This window comes from Cupressus sempervirens, chromosome 3, assembly GCF_028749045.1.
Source record: "Cupressus sempervirens isolate cs-2001-9-10 chromosome 3, ASM2874904v1, whole genome shotgun sequence".
In the NCBI taxonomy this organism is placed as follows: domain Eukaryota; kingdom Viridiplantae; phylum Streptophyta; class Pinopsida; order Cupressales; family Cupressaceae; genus Cupressus; species Cupressus sempervirens.
The window spans coordinates 15,218,128-15,235,840 of record NC_143120.1 but is presented as its reverse complement, the minus strand read 5'-3'; the positions used below and the strand labels follow the sequence as shown (position 1 = coordinate 15,235,840).

The window sequence follows — 17,713 nt, the reverse complement described above, 5'->3', positions numbered from 1 at the left end:
AAGCACAAGATTGGACTTCTGAAGTAAAACTCACAATCAGCAATAATTCAGCTAATATCTCACAGCCTCAAAATTGCGTAACCAATGAGGGTTTTCGTCCCCAAAGATCCTCCAATGGCTGAAACCCTAGTTGGCTTCTCCACCAAATAATCACATCAAACAATCATCAATTCCTGGATGATGAGAATGAGGCCCATGATGTCTATTTATACTTTTTCCTCAAGAGGTTGGCCCAAAATCTAGAAGCTTCCAAAAATTATTTTATTTTTATTAAGTGACTTTATGATATATTATTTTATTTAAGCCACTTTATTAAATTAATTAAATATAAAGTTACCTTTTAATATTTATTTATTTGATAACTTTATAAATAATTAACTTAATACCACTTATTTATTTAATTAAAATAATTAATTAATCATCCTCATAAAATATTCATTATTTTGGACAACTTAATTAATTGAATTAATTAAATCAAATTACCTCCAAAATGGTGACATTACAAATATGCATTCAATTGCAAATTAAAAATGCCCAACAGAAAATGAAATTGGACATTTGACAACTCCCAAATAGCTAGCAAAATATTTACTTCTCAGCCACAGTGAAAAACAGTAAGAGAAGATGCCAAATTCTCCAATAGACAATTGCTCCTTAGCCACAGTTGATACAAAAAGAGGAAGCACCATATTCAAACCCTCAAATCAAAACTATTATACTTCAGCAATAGAATTATATTCTCAAGCTCAAACCCTCAAAATAGACAAATAAAAGCAATCGACAATTGATGATCAATTCTCATAATGGGAGTCATACTTATAATCTCCATTGTGCAACTTAGCTTCAAGCCTTCAACTACACACCTTTCACTTAAAAGCCTTTTCTCTTTATACTTAGGCACACAATATAATTTATTAATTTCTTTCTGGCTCCCAAAATGACCTTTTCAACCATATCATGACATTCTGACACACAGTCATTTTTTCTTGTGCCCAAGATTTAAAACTTTTCAACCCAATTCCAATGGGCTATGACACTAAGGTGGCCAATATACAATACCAGCGAAAATAGCAACCTCAGCATATTTAGTTGAATAATAATAATAACTCATACATCTTGTGAAAATGACTGAAGAAGCATGAAAATCGAAATTTGACAATATGAGAGTGATCCTAATGAAGAAAAACGAAGAATGAACCTAACGGGGTGACTTACTAAAAATAGAGGCTCCCTCTAGGATTCTTGGAGCCCAAAGTAGAAGCCAGAAATAAAAAGTGAGAACATCACTCAACTCCTCTAACTCAACTAAGGTCATTGGAACCAACTGTTGACTTACTATAAATAGGAAGTCTCTCAAAACAGAGCCAAAACTCACCATGGGCCACTAGAAAGCCTAATAACTCCATAACTGAGACCCTTAAATCCCACTGTCAGCTCATGAGAGTTGCGATGATTAATTGACCAAGCCAACTGTAGGAACCTACTAAAAATGGGGACATTACAGAAATAAAATACAAAACAGTCCTATCTTGCCTAAAAGTCTTCTTAGACTCCTTTAAAAAATTTCAAAACCCTCACTAATGTATTAGCGTCCCCTTTTAAAAACAAAATGAAAATTGCACACTGGGAGGAGTTGCCTTTGGATCTAATAAAGAGTGCAAATCTTTGTCACAGCTAGATGTCTCTAGCAGCAACAATATGCTACAATTCAAATTTGTAGTGAAACTAGAGAAAAATGTGATCAATCTTTCAAGCATCATGTGCTCGTTATCTTAACTAAAGGTTTCCCTTGATTGGTGTGAGAATGGCAAAAAAATGGCATGTTGAAAGCTCAAATGAGCAATTTGACAAATTTTAGATGCTTTGTTGAGGTTTACACTTGAAAAAGAGCAAAATCAGGGCTATGAGTAGTATTGAGAACAAACTAGGGATTTTGGGGGTTCCTGGCACACAAAACCTCCAAGTTGTTTTGCTGTCATCCATTATCCTTTAACCTTTATCACTTCACTAATAGCCTTACTTCTCTTTCATCAAGGATGGGTAATCATTGAGGAATCCCTTAGAGATTTTCTAGGAACCATGAATTCAAGAGTTCTTGGGGCTCTAAGAACTTGTTCTCTTCCCTTTCTCTCTTCATTTGTTCTCTCTTGCTCCTCAATACCAACTACCTTTTTGTCTTCATTACTTTTTTTCTCTTTTCTCTTGCCAATGTACCCTTTATTTTCTATTTTTTGCTTCCCTATTAACTCATTGGGGGTTTAGTGAGAACCGGAACGTATCACAAACATAATATTTGGAAGATTTACAGTCTATTTAAATTCAGTTGTGCATTTCAAAGAACATATTTGAGAACATTTTTTGAAATATAGACAGCAAATGCAAGGGAAAACAATCAATGGACCACTCCAAGCTGCTGATGGCAACAAGGAAAAGTAGTAAAGGGAAGGATAAGGATAACATAATTGAATCTATGACGTGAGAAAGTCTCACTGAAAGTGAAAGTTGGACATGGTTGAATAATCTAGACAATTATGTATTGAAGTGTGTTGTGAGGTTTTTACACCATCGCCCAAAATTTTTGGGGACCCCCTTTTACGGTCACCTTGGCAATAATTTTTAATTATTGTCCAAAAAAATTTCGATCTTAGAAAATTTTACTTCTTGGACGTTTTCGGGCCTGGAGGGAGGAGGTTAGATTTTTTTGCCCGGCTTTAACTTGATTTTTCAGAACAATTAATTTTATCCTTAGGCGGAACAAGTTTCAAAGAACAACACTTGGCAAGATAAAATTGTGAATTTTGTACTTAAACGATTTTTTTTGAAAATTTGGATATAATTGTATAAACTTGAGTAATCTTCAAAAAATGAAATTTTGTTAGATCTGGATTTTTTTGGAAAATCTTGAATTTTTTTGGGTGAAAAAAATAGTTTTGTGATGGTGAAATCGAATTGGAAAATCGATTTTAGATTCTAGAGAAATGATTTATTTCTGTTAAAAAAATTAAAATTGCATAGCAAAATTGATTTAGATTAAATTGCAAAAATTGGCCTTAAATGGGTTAAATTTGCCTTGAAGATTTTAAAGTCTTTAAAGAAATTAGTAATTTAAAAATTGAAAAAATCGATTTTAGTTTTGCCAAATCCGATTTTTAATGATAAATTAATTACTAAATCGTCATTAAATGAAAATGTTTAGCATCTCCAAGGATTTATTAATTTTATTTTTGCAATTTTGATCTAACCGGCAATTTAAAAATGCAAATTTCATTGTGGCAAAATTAATTTTTGGCTTATCATTTGATTGGTACCAGAATCGTGGACTTCTTAATGTTTTTTTCCCTCTCCTTGGTGCAAGTCGGCCAGCTAGAGAAGGCATGTGGATTGGGTATAAGAGGGATCTCCTTCCCCTTACCTCCTCATTCATTCCATCCTCCTCTTCCATGCTTGGACGATGTTTTTGACAGAGGGCAGATTTCCATGTTTGGCGATTTCTTCGAAAGGGAGCAGCTCTTCTTCCTTGGCGATTTTTATAGGGCAACCTTTGGCGATTTTCATAAGGCAGATCTGCACTTTTCCATGCTTGGCGAATTGTTTCTAGGGCAGATTTGTGTGTTAAAAGAAGATTTCAGGGTCTTATCGAATTTTTGCAAAGGCAGATCTGATTTTTCTTTCCCTAGATGATTTTTGTTTGAGGTCTGATTTCCTCTAGAGGTTGTGATTTTTCTCCTAGAGATTGGACATTTTTTGTTGGTGAAGAGAACAAGTGATAAAGTCTAATTTTTTTTGGCACATGCATGGGCAATTTCAAGTGGACAAAATTATGATTTCTTCAGCTAGGGCATCAATATTTGCAAGGGGGCTTGAAATTTTTAGGTCTGATCCGAGATTCAAAAGAAGACCTGGCCATTGGTAAACATAAGTTCAATTCATTTAGAGTTGAAAGTGGTCCTTAAGCAGATTTCGCTCCTTGTTCTTGTCTAGTTTTGTTTCTCTTGGTTCTCCTTGCATTCATCATCCACCACTTCATCATCCCATTTTAGGTTGAAGATTGGAGATTGATAAGTGTAGAATCCATGATAGGACATTTGAAGAGGTAGAAATAAGCTAGACCACCCTAGGTATGAAGTTGGGAGATATAAGCGTAGTCCATCCTAAGGTAACAAAGAGATAGAAATAAGTGGTAGTCCCACCCCTAAGTTGAAGATTGGAGATTAATAAGTGTAGTGATAGGACTTGGCGAGGCAGAAATAAATTAGAATCCATCAATAGAAAGAAGGTTGAAGATTGATAAGACTAGTCCATATCACTTAGAATAAAGGGGCAGAAATAAGTGTTTAGGATGGTAGATGTTAGTGCAAGCAAGAACCCTAAGGGAACAAATACTAAGAAAGACAAAGAGGATATGATGCCCAAAACAACTTTCTTCTCGAAAATGAGGCGAATAACCGATACCAATGTCAGTGCAATAAATATGATACAAGTAAAGGACAGACTAAAGGAAGGACAATCCACCATGGCAAAGAAGATATACAGAAGTGGAATTGTACATGCAGTAACTTTCCCTCCTACCTTGCCTTGTCCAGAATTGGTTATGGAGTGCGCATCCAGGTTTGATCTGATCAATAAATCTATCATTTTTGATGAAGGGAAGAGGATGTTGGCCAACATTGGCGGACAAGCGATCGAAGAAGCATTTAACATTCTTCAGTATAAGAGAATAACAATGGTGATGATGGATCAGGCAGCCAAGTCATTTCAAGATAACCAGGAATCTTATTTCATGCATCTAAAATAGAATTGACTACACAGGGGAAAGAAAGGAGTAACCAGATCATCGAGGCTCACAGTGGCGGATTTCAAATCAAAATATGGCGATCTCATTGTGCTCCTTAGCTAGATCATGGGCCTAGGTATGCAATTCGAAAACTGGATGTACTTCTTTGTTGATGAAATTGAAAAAGGAAAAAGAAGATTTGATTAGGCTAGGATCATAAGTGAGAATCTAGAGTTGCAACTTAGAACCGTACAAAACCAAAAGCAATTCTACATGGGATCCTATCTGTTTTACTTAATTGCTAGATTGTATAAAAATATGGGACTTAAGGCCTTAGGAGAAATTGGCAATGGGACGGGGCAATATTTGCTATCCTCAACTTCATTTGCACAACAACAAAGATTACAAAATATTTTGTGACACCTTTGCCATGAAGACAATAAAGGTACTACAAGGGACACCTGCTAAGAGACATTCATCAGAAGCAAAAGAAAAGATTAAGAAGTATGGGAGTTGGTACATCCAATTTCCGCAATTCACATACATTAGAGTAGCAGGAAGCATAGTTTGTCCTAAGAGGCTTCCAAGATACCCACCCGACAAGGCAGTTTTGATGGAATTGGCTAGGCAACTTGAGCATTATGACAAAATAATGAGACTCGAAGGTAAGACAAGGATTACCTTCTCATTCGAAATTGGCAATGATAGATGCCTCAATCGTGTCACCTTTATAGCTGCAGAGAAGAAATTGGAATGGTATCATCTATGATAGTACAAAGCAAGGCAAGAATTCAATCCTAATGGTCTTATCAAGGTATCTCATGGAAATGCATTTAAACATGTTCCCACTATAGAAGACTTTTGGGCCAATGTCAAGGATGACTTTCATGTGAGAAAGCTAGCTTTCTCAAGTTGTCGGTGAACATGATGAGAGATATCAGATGGAGAGGCCTTGATATTCCCGATCAACTGGAAGATGATGAAAATATGTTGAGAGAAGATTATGATACAGTAGAGGGAACAGAGTTGAATACAGTAGATTGGGATGACCATCAGGATCCTTCCTTGGAAGCAGTCACAAGGACAGTAGATTTGCATACCGAGTCATGGTATAATGGAAAGTTAAGGAAACTACAAAGTCAAAAGATACACCTTACTTATGAGAAGATGAAGCCAAAAGAAGGTCCAGCAGAATCAGTTGGACAGAAGGGTGAAGGAAGTAGCTAGCAACAAAAAACAATTAGAAGCAAGAAGAGAGCTTTGGAGGTTGAGAAAAGCAAAGAACATCTGGAACCTCCAGCAAAGAGACACCACGTAGCACCGTCAAGGGAAAGTATAATTGAGGCTAGAGGCCAAGAAGATAACACAAGTGAACAAAGGACCGTTGTAGAAGTGAGCTCTGATTCAAAGTCAAGTGGTTACAGCAATAGCACCGAGTACTCTCCTCTCTCAGAAAATCAACAAGGAGATGATATGGCAGTTACTAGTGGAGAAGAAGATGGACCAATTGATATTGAGGAAATAAGTCAAGTGCCCGAAGCTATTGGTGATGATCGGCTAATTGAACCAAATCTAAATTTGGGGAGATGCACCGCACCACTATGTTTAAGGCAAATGCTTATGCCAAGAGGCGAGGTAGTAACTACCTGAATAGTTGAAGACATCCAAGGATTAATAGAAAAGGGTGATAGCGAGAACCAAAAATAGATGGCAAAAAGAGTGGCAAAGGTGATTAGGAGTGACAATGATGGTCATCAAAGGGTTCAGATTGCTATACCAATAGTCAACAAGCATTGGATGAGATTGCAGCTCAAGAATATGAAATAGTAAAGCACAACTTGGGAAGAAACACAGATGACATGGAATGTGAGATCCAGGAGGGCATAGTTTCAATAAGAGAAAGATTAAGGAAAGCAAATGAAAAGATTATAAAGTTGGAGGCCGAGAACAAATATTGGAGGGATTGTCAGCCTATCCAACAGCTGCACCAGGTAGCCCTTCCTCAAGACAGCAGGAGCAATATAGAAGAGATAACAGCTCAACTACATGAAGTCAAGGATTGGATCCATGATAAAATCCAAGATAGGCGAAATTTCTTGCCTTCCTTTATCTCGACATTCCAGTCATTAGTGACGATTAGAAACAAATTCAAAGTATTTGAAGGGGAGTGGAAGGATTTCCTTCCAGTCAAGGATTTAGCTATTCCCAAGCTACAGGCGTTCATTAGGCTACCAAAGACATATCTGGAAAGGGCCAAGTTGGTTGATGGAGGATTGCGTGCGATTGAGTCTTGGTTTGTTGCCTTGACTACTAGATTGAGAACACTAGAAGAGATACAAAATGCGATTGCACAACACTGCCCAAGCGTTGACACTTCCATTTCAACCATGATGAGGGACATTGGGGTGGTACTTGATTTTAAGATATTAAAGATATCAATGAGACAGGGCTTGGATCGAGATTGGACGAGTTAGGAAAGGTTGCTATCAAGAAGAAACATTTGGGCACCCTTTCCTCCCTCAATGCCTTTCTCCGATATGTAAGAGTATGAGAAGGACCACAAGAAGACACTACAAGCAGCAAGTAGCATGATGAAATTGGCTGAGCTCAAGATAAAGCATACACCTTGCCCACCCATGGAAGAAGTCAACGAAAGGCTAGCTAACTTCATTGCCTTAGCTAAAAGAATGAAGGAAAAAGGGAGATTTATATTAGAAGATCATTTGATGTAAGCCAAAGTGGCAATTTCTCTTTCTTATAGGGTAGGACAAGTGTGTAATTCTTATTGGCAACCATTTTGGTGCCTTCTCATTAGTTGCCACTTTTCCTTTTTTCATTGGTCCATTGATGAGGTGGCATCTTCTCATTGGCCGATGGGGTGGCAACCCTAATTAGGGTTTCTAGGATCCAATTTGGATCGTCGGTTTTGCCTCTTTATTTCTACCTTTGGTTGTAAATTTTGGCCTCTATATAATGTCATTTGCTCTCATTTTTAAGGGTCAGAGAAAATTGTTGCAAAGATAATGCCAAAAAATCGCTTTTCTTTCTCATTGTTGTGACTTGCATGGTGATTAAGAGCTTTTGGTGTTGTTGCATGGTTTCTACTTCCAATAGTTAGAACTAGATTTCATTTTGAAGTTGTTAAAGTAAATTTCATTTCAAGTTGCTAAGTAGGAGTAAAGTAGATGGATAGTTGCATGGTAACATTAGTGGATGTTTGATTGGGATCAATACTAGGCCACTAGCATCCTAGCGGTTTGTTGGGAAGCCTTGTGTGGTAAACTAATTCATTTTCCTTTAAATCATTGCATCTATGGAGGTAGAGCCGCTAGTAAACTTTCATTAGATTTGATCCCCGTCCATTTTCTTATCTTTCCATTCATAGTAGTAGTAGAATAGAAAATAGTTGGGAGTTTGAGTTTTGAAGAGAAAAGTTAGAAAGGCATAAGTCATAAGAACATTCACCCTCCATCACCATCACCATCATTCCACCAAAGTCCAAATCATCCTCAAACAAACAGCGTAAGGCCACCTACATGATTACCAACAAATCACATCGATATATTGAGTTAGTATCCACAGGTGTAAGGAACATTGGAGTTCTTGCTTATGTCCACATAAGTATTAACTTTTCAAGAGAGGAATTGTGTGTCTAATACTCTGTATCAGATATTCAATTGCTAATATGTTATGTAGTGGTACAAAAACTGACATCAACAAAGTGATGCTTCAACATGCATAGGTCTCTAGAGAAAGCTGCCCAAGTACCATTCATTAGCTCTATGGAATTCAAATTGTAGTTAAAAACCATACTAGTAATTTACAATCACCACTCACATAAATCATTGATCGACCATAGGAATTGAATAGCTACCTCTTCATTTTGGTAATTCACCGAAGTAGTTGGCATACCATCTATAGGGGTGATAGAGTGAAACTTGCAAAGAAAATTACACAACTCAAAGAAGGATCCTTTTGTTGGTTATGTCACCCAAGGTCCAAAATTAACCCAACAAGAGAACAACATATGGAGTGGTGGGAATAGAGGCCTACATAAGCACTTCTTGGCTAATGCAAAACGGAAGAGTATGATGGTCTTAAATAAATGTTAGTTTACAAGTGCCAATTGAGCATCAGGCATTTCTATTTGGATGGTTTTATGATCAGCCTTAGCATAGCAAAGGTGTACAATGGGGCAAAACTATTGTCAAATGAGATAAGGGAATTCCAATCCCCGGAGCATAAGACCTGCTACATAACCCAACACATCATTGCCTTGTTCCTAGATATTCTCCACTCTCAAGTTCTTGCATATAAATGGGTTAAGTTCAAACCAGCCCCTCAATATGATCCTCCATGGTTGACCGCATTCCATTGGACCAGCTTACGTATTCAAGCCATAAAGAAAGAAGCACAGCTAGCAAAGAATAAAAGGAAGCACAAAGACATGTTGCGAGAAGGTGAGGATACAATCAAAGATAATTATGAGCCCACTGAGTTTTCTTTGTCCATATCTCCCACCATACCTTAGGACACTCCCAAGGAAAAGGATGTTTCTTTGGCTGTCGATGCTCAATCCTTGGTTCCATCGGATATTGATATAGAAAGGGCCATTCTTATTGATGGCACTACCACTTCCACTACTCCAGCCACATTGCCTACAATATCCACCTTGTCTGAGGAGGTCATCTTCCATGTGGAATCGATTGATTGCTGGTTGAACCTACTTGGACTTCTGGTTGAGGTTCCAGCATTCCCTTCACCTATTCTATAAGGAATAAAGCAGTAGGCAATAAAGCTACTAGTGATAATTCAACTCGATATTGACAGCATCCGCCTTTCCCTGCATGAGCAACTCAACCTAGTGTCGAGGAGGAAGGTGATCCCTCCCATGCATAGCAGCAAACTTTAGCTACACAGGATTTACCAACGGCCATTCTAGCCCACCCACTTGTTAAGAATAAGAGTCTAGTGATTTAGATGTTATCATCATTAATATTGCTAAACCTAATGAAGCAGATCCCCTAGTGAATAATTTACACAATTCGATTAAGATCATTACATACATGTAATGAAACATATTAGATTACATATATCATGAATTTAAAGAACCAGAATAGAGCTCCCAATACTTTAAAAGGTGGTCATTTGCCTATGGCATCTTCACATTTAACTCTAACATGGACCGAGAAGCTTTTCAAAGTGATGGGAAATGACAAATATTCCTCCTGCCTTTCAGTGAAATTTGGACGAAGATACATTTATATTCTTTCTATCCAATCTCATGAATATTAAGAAAATACATGCTTTAAAGTATTAGCTAGAAGTATATTCTTAACTTGAACTTAGGGTGTAAATCTGCAAGTTGTAGCTAATTTTGGATCTATTTGTCGAATTTCAAGTGTAATCTAGGGGAAGCTAACATTTGGATTTGCTCAATTATTCTGAAGATAGATTGGTTAGTAATTTTTGCATTTGAGATCATTTCTCTTATCTTGGGTGCACATTTTTTCTTTCAAATTTAACAAAATTGCAGCTTGACTTAATTGCATAAGAATGGCTTATTCACTATAATTAACAATAAAACTTTATAGTCAAGAGCAAAATGGAAAGCATATAAAAATCATCTTCAATCAGATGCACTCACAAGGACATGAGCAGAAAGGCACATTTTACACATGCAAGGCGTACCAAGAGAATATTAATTTTATGCATAATCTAAATTGGAAATTAGTAGCTGTGGTCCACATATTGATACCAATCCAAGGAGGGCACCATCTGCCTTTGGTAAATTTGCTACAGGCCGTGTGTGAAGAACATCGCATAACTTGATTGATTGTGTATCGGATTTTTCCAGAATTTCCTCCCTTGCACTCCATATGTCAAGTAATTCTTTCGATGGTGCTGTCCCGATGAGGCCAGGATGAGTTAAACCTGGGAACCGAACACCTATAGAAAATATATCAAACTGTCACTTTCTTTGTTTAAGACAAAGTTCAAACCATAAACTCCAAGGCTGATAAATACAAGAAAGCAAAAAATATATGTTAACAGAGAATACAAGTAGCTCACTATTTCTACAAGAAATCTATAAATATAGGATACTATAACATTTAAAATGTCAAAAACCATGGAGGAAGGAGAAAAAAAACAAATTTTACATACATAAGTAGATATTGAAGAAAAAGACATGTCATGAACCTGGAATATGTGGAGACTTCGCATATATTCCATCAAAGTGCCAAATAGCTTTAGTTGCACATGGAAAGTGATCAGTTAAGAAACCACCACCATTTTCTCTGTCAAAGCTCCCTGTGTATCCCCATTCATCCCCGGGAAGAGGGCCCAAATTACAGATTTCAACAACAAGAAGATCTCCAGGCTTTGCAGAAATGTTGGATGCATCTAGAATTTTGAGTGGACCACTCAAATAGTGTACCTGCACAGGAAACTCTCTTTAAGAAATCCAATTAACAATTATCTGAAATCCTAATAGAAGTTTGCAATTTACACAACATATTTTTCCAAAATTTGAAGAGCATGAAAATACTTTGATGAAATAATAGGAATCAAATTTACTGTTGAAAGATCAAGGCACTTGACATCTTCTGCAGAACTATTATCCCTGATTGCTCCACCAGTCCAATCCACCATCTCCACCCTGAAAAGCTCTCCTTCTGTCACTTCCGCAACTGGTGGGATATCAGGATGCCATCGGTTGTGAAGAGGCTTTACTTGCTCCCATGGTTTCCTCTTTACATCAACAGTTATTACAGGCCGTGGAGAACAAGGTGCCATACTATGAAAAACAACCTTCCTCCTAAGAACCAAAACATCTCAATCCATTATTCATAGCAAATAAATCTCAGTCTGATACAGTCATTACTGTAAGGCATATGAAATTCACTTACCACTTTCCAACTTGCAATCAATATTTGCACTATTTTTATTTTTCCATGTGTTTCGGATAAATCTCTCTTATTCTTGGAATGTTGGGTGGGCAGGCAGTGGGGTAGTTGGATGATCATTTTCACCTTTCTATCATCCTTGTTTCTGTGTCATTTCTCATGTGGTTGAAGGTTTCATGTACATCTAGCCTCTTAGATGAATAATCATCTATCATGACATATCATCTTATAAGCATTAGAATAAAACATACGGTTTCATTTTTTGCATCTGCAGATATTCATGTTCTGTAGGTGTGGATGAGGTACGAATTAATCATGGCACAGGCTAAGTTCCTGACAGAATGCACCATAAGTCAAAAATATTCTCATTTTTTTTCACAGATCTGCGAAAATGCAGCGATTGTTTTTGCAAATTTCTTGATTTCTACCATAAAGCATGTAGATCATGAAGAATTCATACTGAAAATTTGGTAAAAATCCGATTTATTTTCCGAATTTGGAAAATTGGTCAACGGTGCATTTTGTCGGGAGCTTAGCCGGGTCCATTAATCACTATATTGCCTCTTTATTTTCTAATTTGTTATGATATGTAACTCAAAAACATGAGGGAAAAGTCATACAATTTGACAAAGTTTCCGATTCAAAATCAGCAAACCATTAATGAACATCAGTAACATCAACCTTGATTCAAAATAGTTCAAAGGTAAGGAAAATCCCATAGAAAAGTGTCGGACAAAAGGTCCAAAGGAAAATTTGAATGATGTTTGTCTTTATAGTAAACTCCCCAGCATTCCTAAAACAAGATACCAGAGAAAATTAGTTGACTATGGGCAATTCGCTTGGTAGTTATGGATTATTTTGAGATCTGTTTGTTTAGGGAAAACCACTATCTGATGTTTAAAAGTTATTTTTGCAATACATCAAATTGCAATAATCTTTTGGGATTTAACAGTATAGTTTTATTTGCAACATTTTTAGGCACACTACTAGACCCATAATCAAGGAAAGGATAAAAATCCATTACTGTTGGAGAAGACTCCCAAAAAAGAGGATGACCTTGCTAAATCCTCTAATTTTTTGTGGAACCAGATCTTTCGAAACTAATGAAACAAGAAGCCAAAAGAATTAACCAAACTGCTCAAATATTTGAAGCACTGTTTTTGAAGTAGTCACCTCGGGGCATGGAAATTGAGAGTTTTAAAATGCATGTATCTTTCTGGAATTTGTACACACGTCTACTCACCTCCAAGAACAACCAATGTTCATACAATAAGCAAAAGAAGAAAACTGTAAAATAAATATTTGAAAGAGAAAAAGGCATGATGGAAATAGAATAAGAAGAAAAACTCATTAATGGAAATTCCAATTGAAGGATCACTAACAAGGGAGAATAAAATCATCAGAAAACTTATTGTGTCATAGAATTGAGCATACAATGAGTATGAGAGACAAGGAGCAAAAATACAGATCAAACAGCTCAACATATTGAAGACTAATCATACTAGGTTAAGGAGATTGAGTATTTTTTGTGCATTTCCCATGGTTTCTCACAAGCTTCAATGAATTGGATACAGCATGACACAAAGAAGCAGACGGTGCAATACAAAGAGAGCAGATAAGAGAAAATAAGATAAAGGAGAGAAGAAGAAGCAAGAAAAAACCATCATAAGAAGATAAAAACTGACTGCAGAGGGAGGAAAGGAAGAAAATCAAAATCCAGTCTTAATGTGAATAAGACAACCAGCTGTAATTAAAACAGGAAAATAATTATCAAAGGCTAAATAGTGAGTAAACACAAGGATGAGGAAGTAAGATTGACACCGTTTAACTTAAGGTGTTACAAGAATGGAAACAAAATAATGTTCAAAGGATGAAAGATGAAAAGAATAGAATCACAACAAGAGTTATCGTACAACTAAATAATCAGCTAATTGTTGCTGTAACAAATGCATCAAACAGGTATTTAAAGGACAAATACGCAAGAGGATGAGGATATTCAATTAGATTGCAAAGCAATGTTTCATGCACAGATGAATGTGCCACATGCTTAGATTGCTATCTAGGCTTGCACAAAATCTTGTTTGCTATTAGCTGCATTACCACAGGGCATGTTCCTTGTTTGGGTTGAAGTCCAGTAACTGTCATAGCAATAGCACAGCCTCTCAACACTAGATCATGGCATGTTTGGCACTCAATTCCTAATATTGTTTAACATCATATTATTGTTGGAAACAATAATCCACCAAGATAACTGAGAGGTGTTTACCGCATAGATTAATTAAGAAACGCTCACAGACAAAGAATACGAACATGAACAGCAACCAGCAGAACTCTTATTATTATTCGCATATGCCAAACAGTACATTATGCTTCAATGATATGACCTTTACAATGCTTCCCGAAGGGGTTATAAATACCTTCCGAAGAACTTTCCCGAAGGAGTCCGTTGGCCAGATACATTATGCCCGCTACAAACTGTTTACCCGTCGGCTACATAACAAGGCTTTTACCGAAGGGACCCGTCGGCCGATGCACAATTTCTACTGACGACATCATCCCCCCCAAAAAGAAAAGTCGTCTCCTGACGACTAGCAAAATTAGAAGACAACCCACAATCAAGAAAAAGAAATACTAGAGAGAAGAAGGAGGTGTCCCAGAAGAGTGCTGTTGACGACGCAACTCATACACCTGGTCAGTTCGGATGCGCAGATCTGTTTGAATCTGTGAATTAAATTATACGGCCTCCTTCAGTAGAAGCGCAGCATCCATAGCCTGCCTCTTGGCCAACTATAACTCATGCTCTGCTGCATCTTTATCCCGGATAGCTGCATCCTTCTCCTGTACCACTGCTGCCATATCCTTCAATAGTTTTGCCCGCTCTACTGCCCATGCTGCCTGCATGTCGGCCAAATCAGTGGCTAACTTTTCTCTTGCCTCTTTTTCAACCGCTAGAGATCTCTGAGCTGCAACACTGTCTGCTGCCCTATCCGCCTCCGCGCGCTGCCACCCATAGTAAACCTCTTTGTACAGTCCTACAATCTCATGTGCCAACTTCATCATCGGAGTGTCACTCGGTCCCAACTCTGGCTCAGTGGCCCAATCTGCCAACATCTCTGGTGTCTCAACTGCCGGCCAACCTCTATCTACAAAACAAGTTTGAAATCGCTTAGGACAAATCCCACAAATATATGCTCAGATCAAATGCCACTCCCTTCGCCGAGTGAGAGCCTAAATCGCCACATCATGCCCCTTCTTCAATGTAGACTTCATAGTCCTGAGGTAGTCCCTGCACCTATTCTCATCCGACCCGTAATCCTCTTTGGCAAAGTCCTTGAATGACCATTTGAAATCACTATTGTCCTCCTCATCAGCGGGAGCCATGCCTACATCTGGTGCCGCCTCCTCTACTATCGGCGCAATCACGGCATGTGGCATTCCCTCCTCCTGAGACTGAGGCTCTGGTACAGGTGCTACTCTGAAATAGCTGGGGGACTGAATGGACAGGCCACGCCTGTCAGGGACGAGTCGGAACTACTGCCTAAAAAAAACATTGGCTCTATCCATGACCTCTGGTTGTTCGGGCTGCGCTGGGTCCGTACACTCCTGTACTCCTCTGTCTGATACGTTCTCTACTGGAAGTGCCTGAGCTTCTGCTGACTGTGCTACTGTAACAACTGTTGCTGGCTGACTTATGTAAGGCGCCATGGGTGCTGCTATCGGAAGTGCTTCAGGAGCTGAAGAAGTCTCTCGGTTGACGGGTGCGGTCAGGTGGGCAAAGCCGACCACAAATCCTCCCCCCGCTCAGACAGGAGAAGGCCGTACCCTGTGTTGCCATGGTGCGGCTAGTGTGACTGCCTGGTGGGATCCTCCAGTCATCAATATTGGTCGCCGAGTCTGCCCAAATCCTGGAATGTGAGCCATGTGTAGACCTTGGGGTAACAACTCGGAAGTCATAGGAACTGTAGTACGCTAAAATAGCAAGGGGGGAGCCGTGACAATCTGAACCGCTTCATTATCCTCGCCCTCCCCTTCTTCTTCCTCCACACTATCTTGCTCAGAAGATGTCTCCTGTCGGCCGCTATCAGTATCATCTGCCATGTCCATCTGGGGCCTCTTTTGACCCGCTGAACCCTTCTGCCCAGAGATTGTGTCCAAGTGCTTTCATTGCATGATAGGAGGTTCTCCTGGAGCCAGTGGTCCAGGCTGTGCCTCTATCTCCTCCATTGGAATCAACCGTGCTACAGCATCCAGGAATAGACCAATGGCGTAATGGGGCATATAGAAGGTCTTGTGCTGGAGAGTCATGAATTCATGCATCCGTTCAGCCAGCACAAACGCCCAATCATACACTTTCCCAGTCATTATGCCGTTCATCATGGACACCTGCGAAAATGTGATATCCGATGCCCTAGAGGATCCCGTGAGCCTGCTTTTGACCAAGTCCATCAGACATCGCCATGGCCCTTCCGGAATGTCGATTTTCTTTAAACCCCTTCCCTTTGATGTCTCAACTAATGCCGCCTGTTCTGCTTGAGTCAAATCTCCACATACTAATTTGATTAAAAATAGCTTTCCATCCTTTGGAATTTTCTTCGGCTGAATCTTTCTGCCCTGCTGCCCTGGAATGCCAAAAACCCGTGTGAAATCCGCTGCTTTGAATATTCCCGCCTGTCACGCGGGTGACCCGAGTTCGATCCCCGGCAACGGCGCCAAATGTTTACCGCATAGATTAATTAAGAAACGCTCACAGACAAAGAATACGAGCATGAACAACAACTAGCAGAACTCTTATTATTATTCGCATATGCCAAACAGTACATTATGCTTCGATGATATGACCTTTACAATGCTTCCCGAAGGGGTTATAAATACCTTCCAAAGAACTTTCCCGAAGGAGTCCGTCGGCCAGATACATTATGCCCGCTACAAACTGTTTACCCGTCGGCTACATAACAAGACTTTTACCGAAGAGACCCATCGGCCGATGCACAATTTCTACCGACAACATCATCCCCCCCAAAAAGAAAAGTCGTCTCCTGACGACTAGCAAAATTAGGAGACAACCCACAATCAAGAAAAAGAAATACTAGAGAGCAGAAGGTGTCCCAGAAGAGTGTTGTTGACGACGCAACTCATACACCTGGTCAGTTTGGATGCGTAGATCTATCTGAATCTGTGAATTAACTTCTACGGCCTCCTTCAGTAGAAGCGCAACATCCATAGCCTGCCTCTTGGCCAACTATAACTCATGCTCTGCTGCATCTTTATCCCGAATAGCTGCGTCCTTCTCCTGTACCACTGCTGCCATATCCTTCAATAGTTTTGCCCGCTCTGCTGCCCATGCTGCCTGCTTGTCGACCAAATCAGTGGCTAACTTTTCTCTTGCCTCTTTTTCAACCGCTAGAGATCTCTGAGCTGCAACACTGTCTGCTGCCCTATCCACCTCCGCGCGCTGCCGCGCATAGTAAACCTCTTTGTACAGTCCCACGATCTCATGTGCCAACTTCATCATCGGAGTGTCACTCAGTCCCAACTTTGGCTCAGTGGCCCAATCTGCCAACATCTCTGGTGTCTCAACTGCCGGCCAACCTCTATCTACAAAACAAGTTTGAAATCGCTTAGGACAAATCCCACGAATATACGCTTGAATCAAATGCCACTCCCTTCGCCGAGTGAGAGCCTGAATCGCCACATCATGCCCCTTCTTCAATGCAGACTTCATAGTCCTGAGGTAGTCCCTGGACCTATCCTCATCCGACCTGTAATCCTCCTTGGTGAAGTCCTCGAATGACCATTCGGGATCACTATTGTCCTCCTCATCAGCGGGAGCCATGCCCACATCCGGTGCCGCCTCCTCTGCTGTCGGCGCAATCATGGCATGTGGCATTCCCTCCTCCTGAGATTGAGGCTCTGGTACAGGTGATTCTCCGAAATAGCTGGGGGACTGAATGGATGGGCCACGCCTGTCAGGGACGAGTCGGAACTGCTGCCTCAGAAAAACACTAGCTCTATCCATGACCTCTGGTTTTTC

The 17,713-nt window shown here is 39.3% G+C and overlaps 1 protein-coding gene across 1 annotated transcript in view; it reads right to left on the bottom strand.

Annotated features, from left to right (window-relative positions):
* Positions 1–17,713, bottom strand: part of LOC149564504 (uncharacterized) — a 195,798-nt gene that overhangs the window by 84,159 nt on the left and 93,926 nt on the right. The window contains exons 2-4 of the mRNA XM_089818046.1: positions 11,354–11,594; positions 10,976–11,213; positions 10,533–10,723 (exon numbers count right to left, since the gene is read on the bottom strand). Coding sequence (XP_089674172.1) covers positions 10,533–10,723; positions 10,976–11,213; positions 11,354–11,572 — 648 coding nt within the window. The 5' untranslated portion in view covers positions 11,573–11,594. The remainder of the gene's footprint in view (positions 1–10,532; positions 10,724–10,975; positions 11,214–11,353; positions 11,595–17,713) is intronic.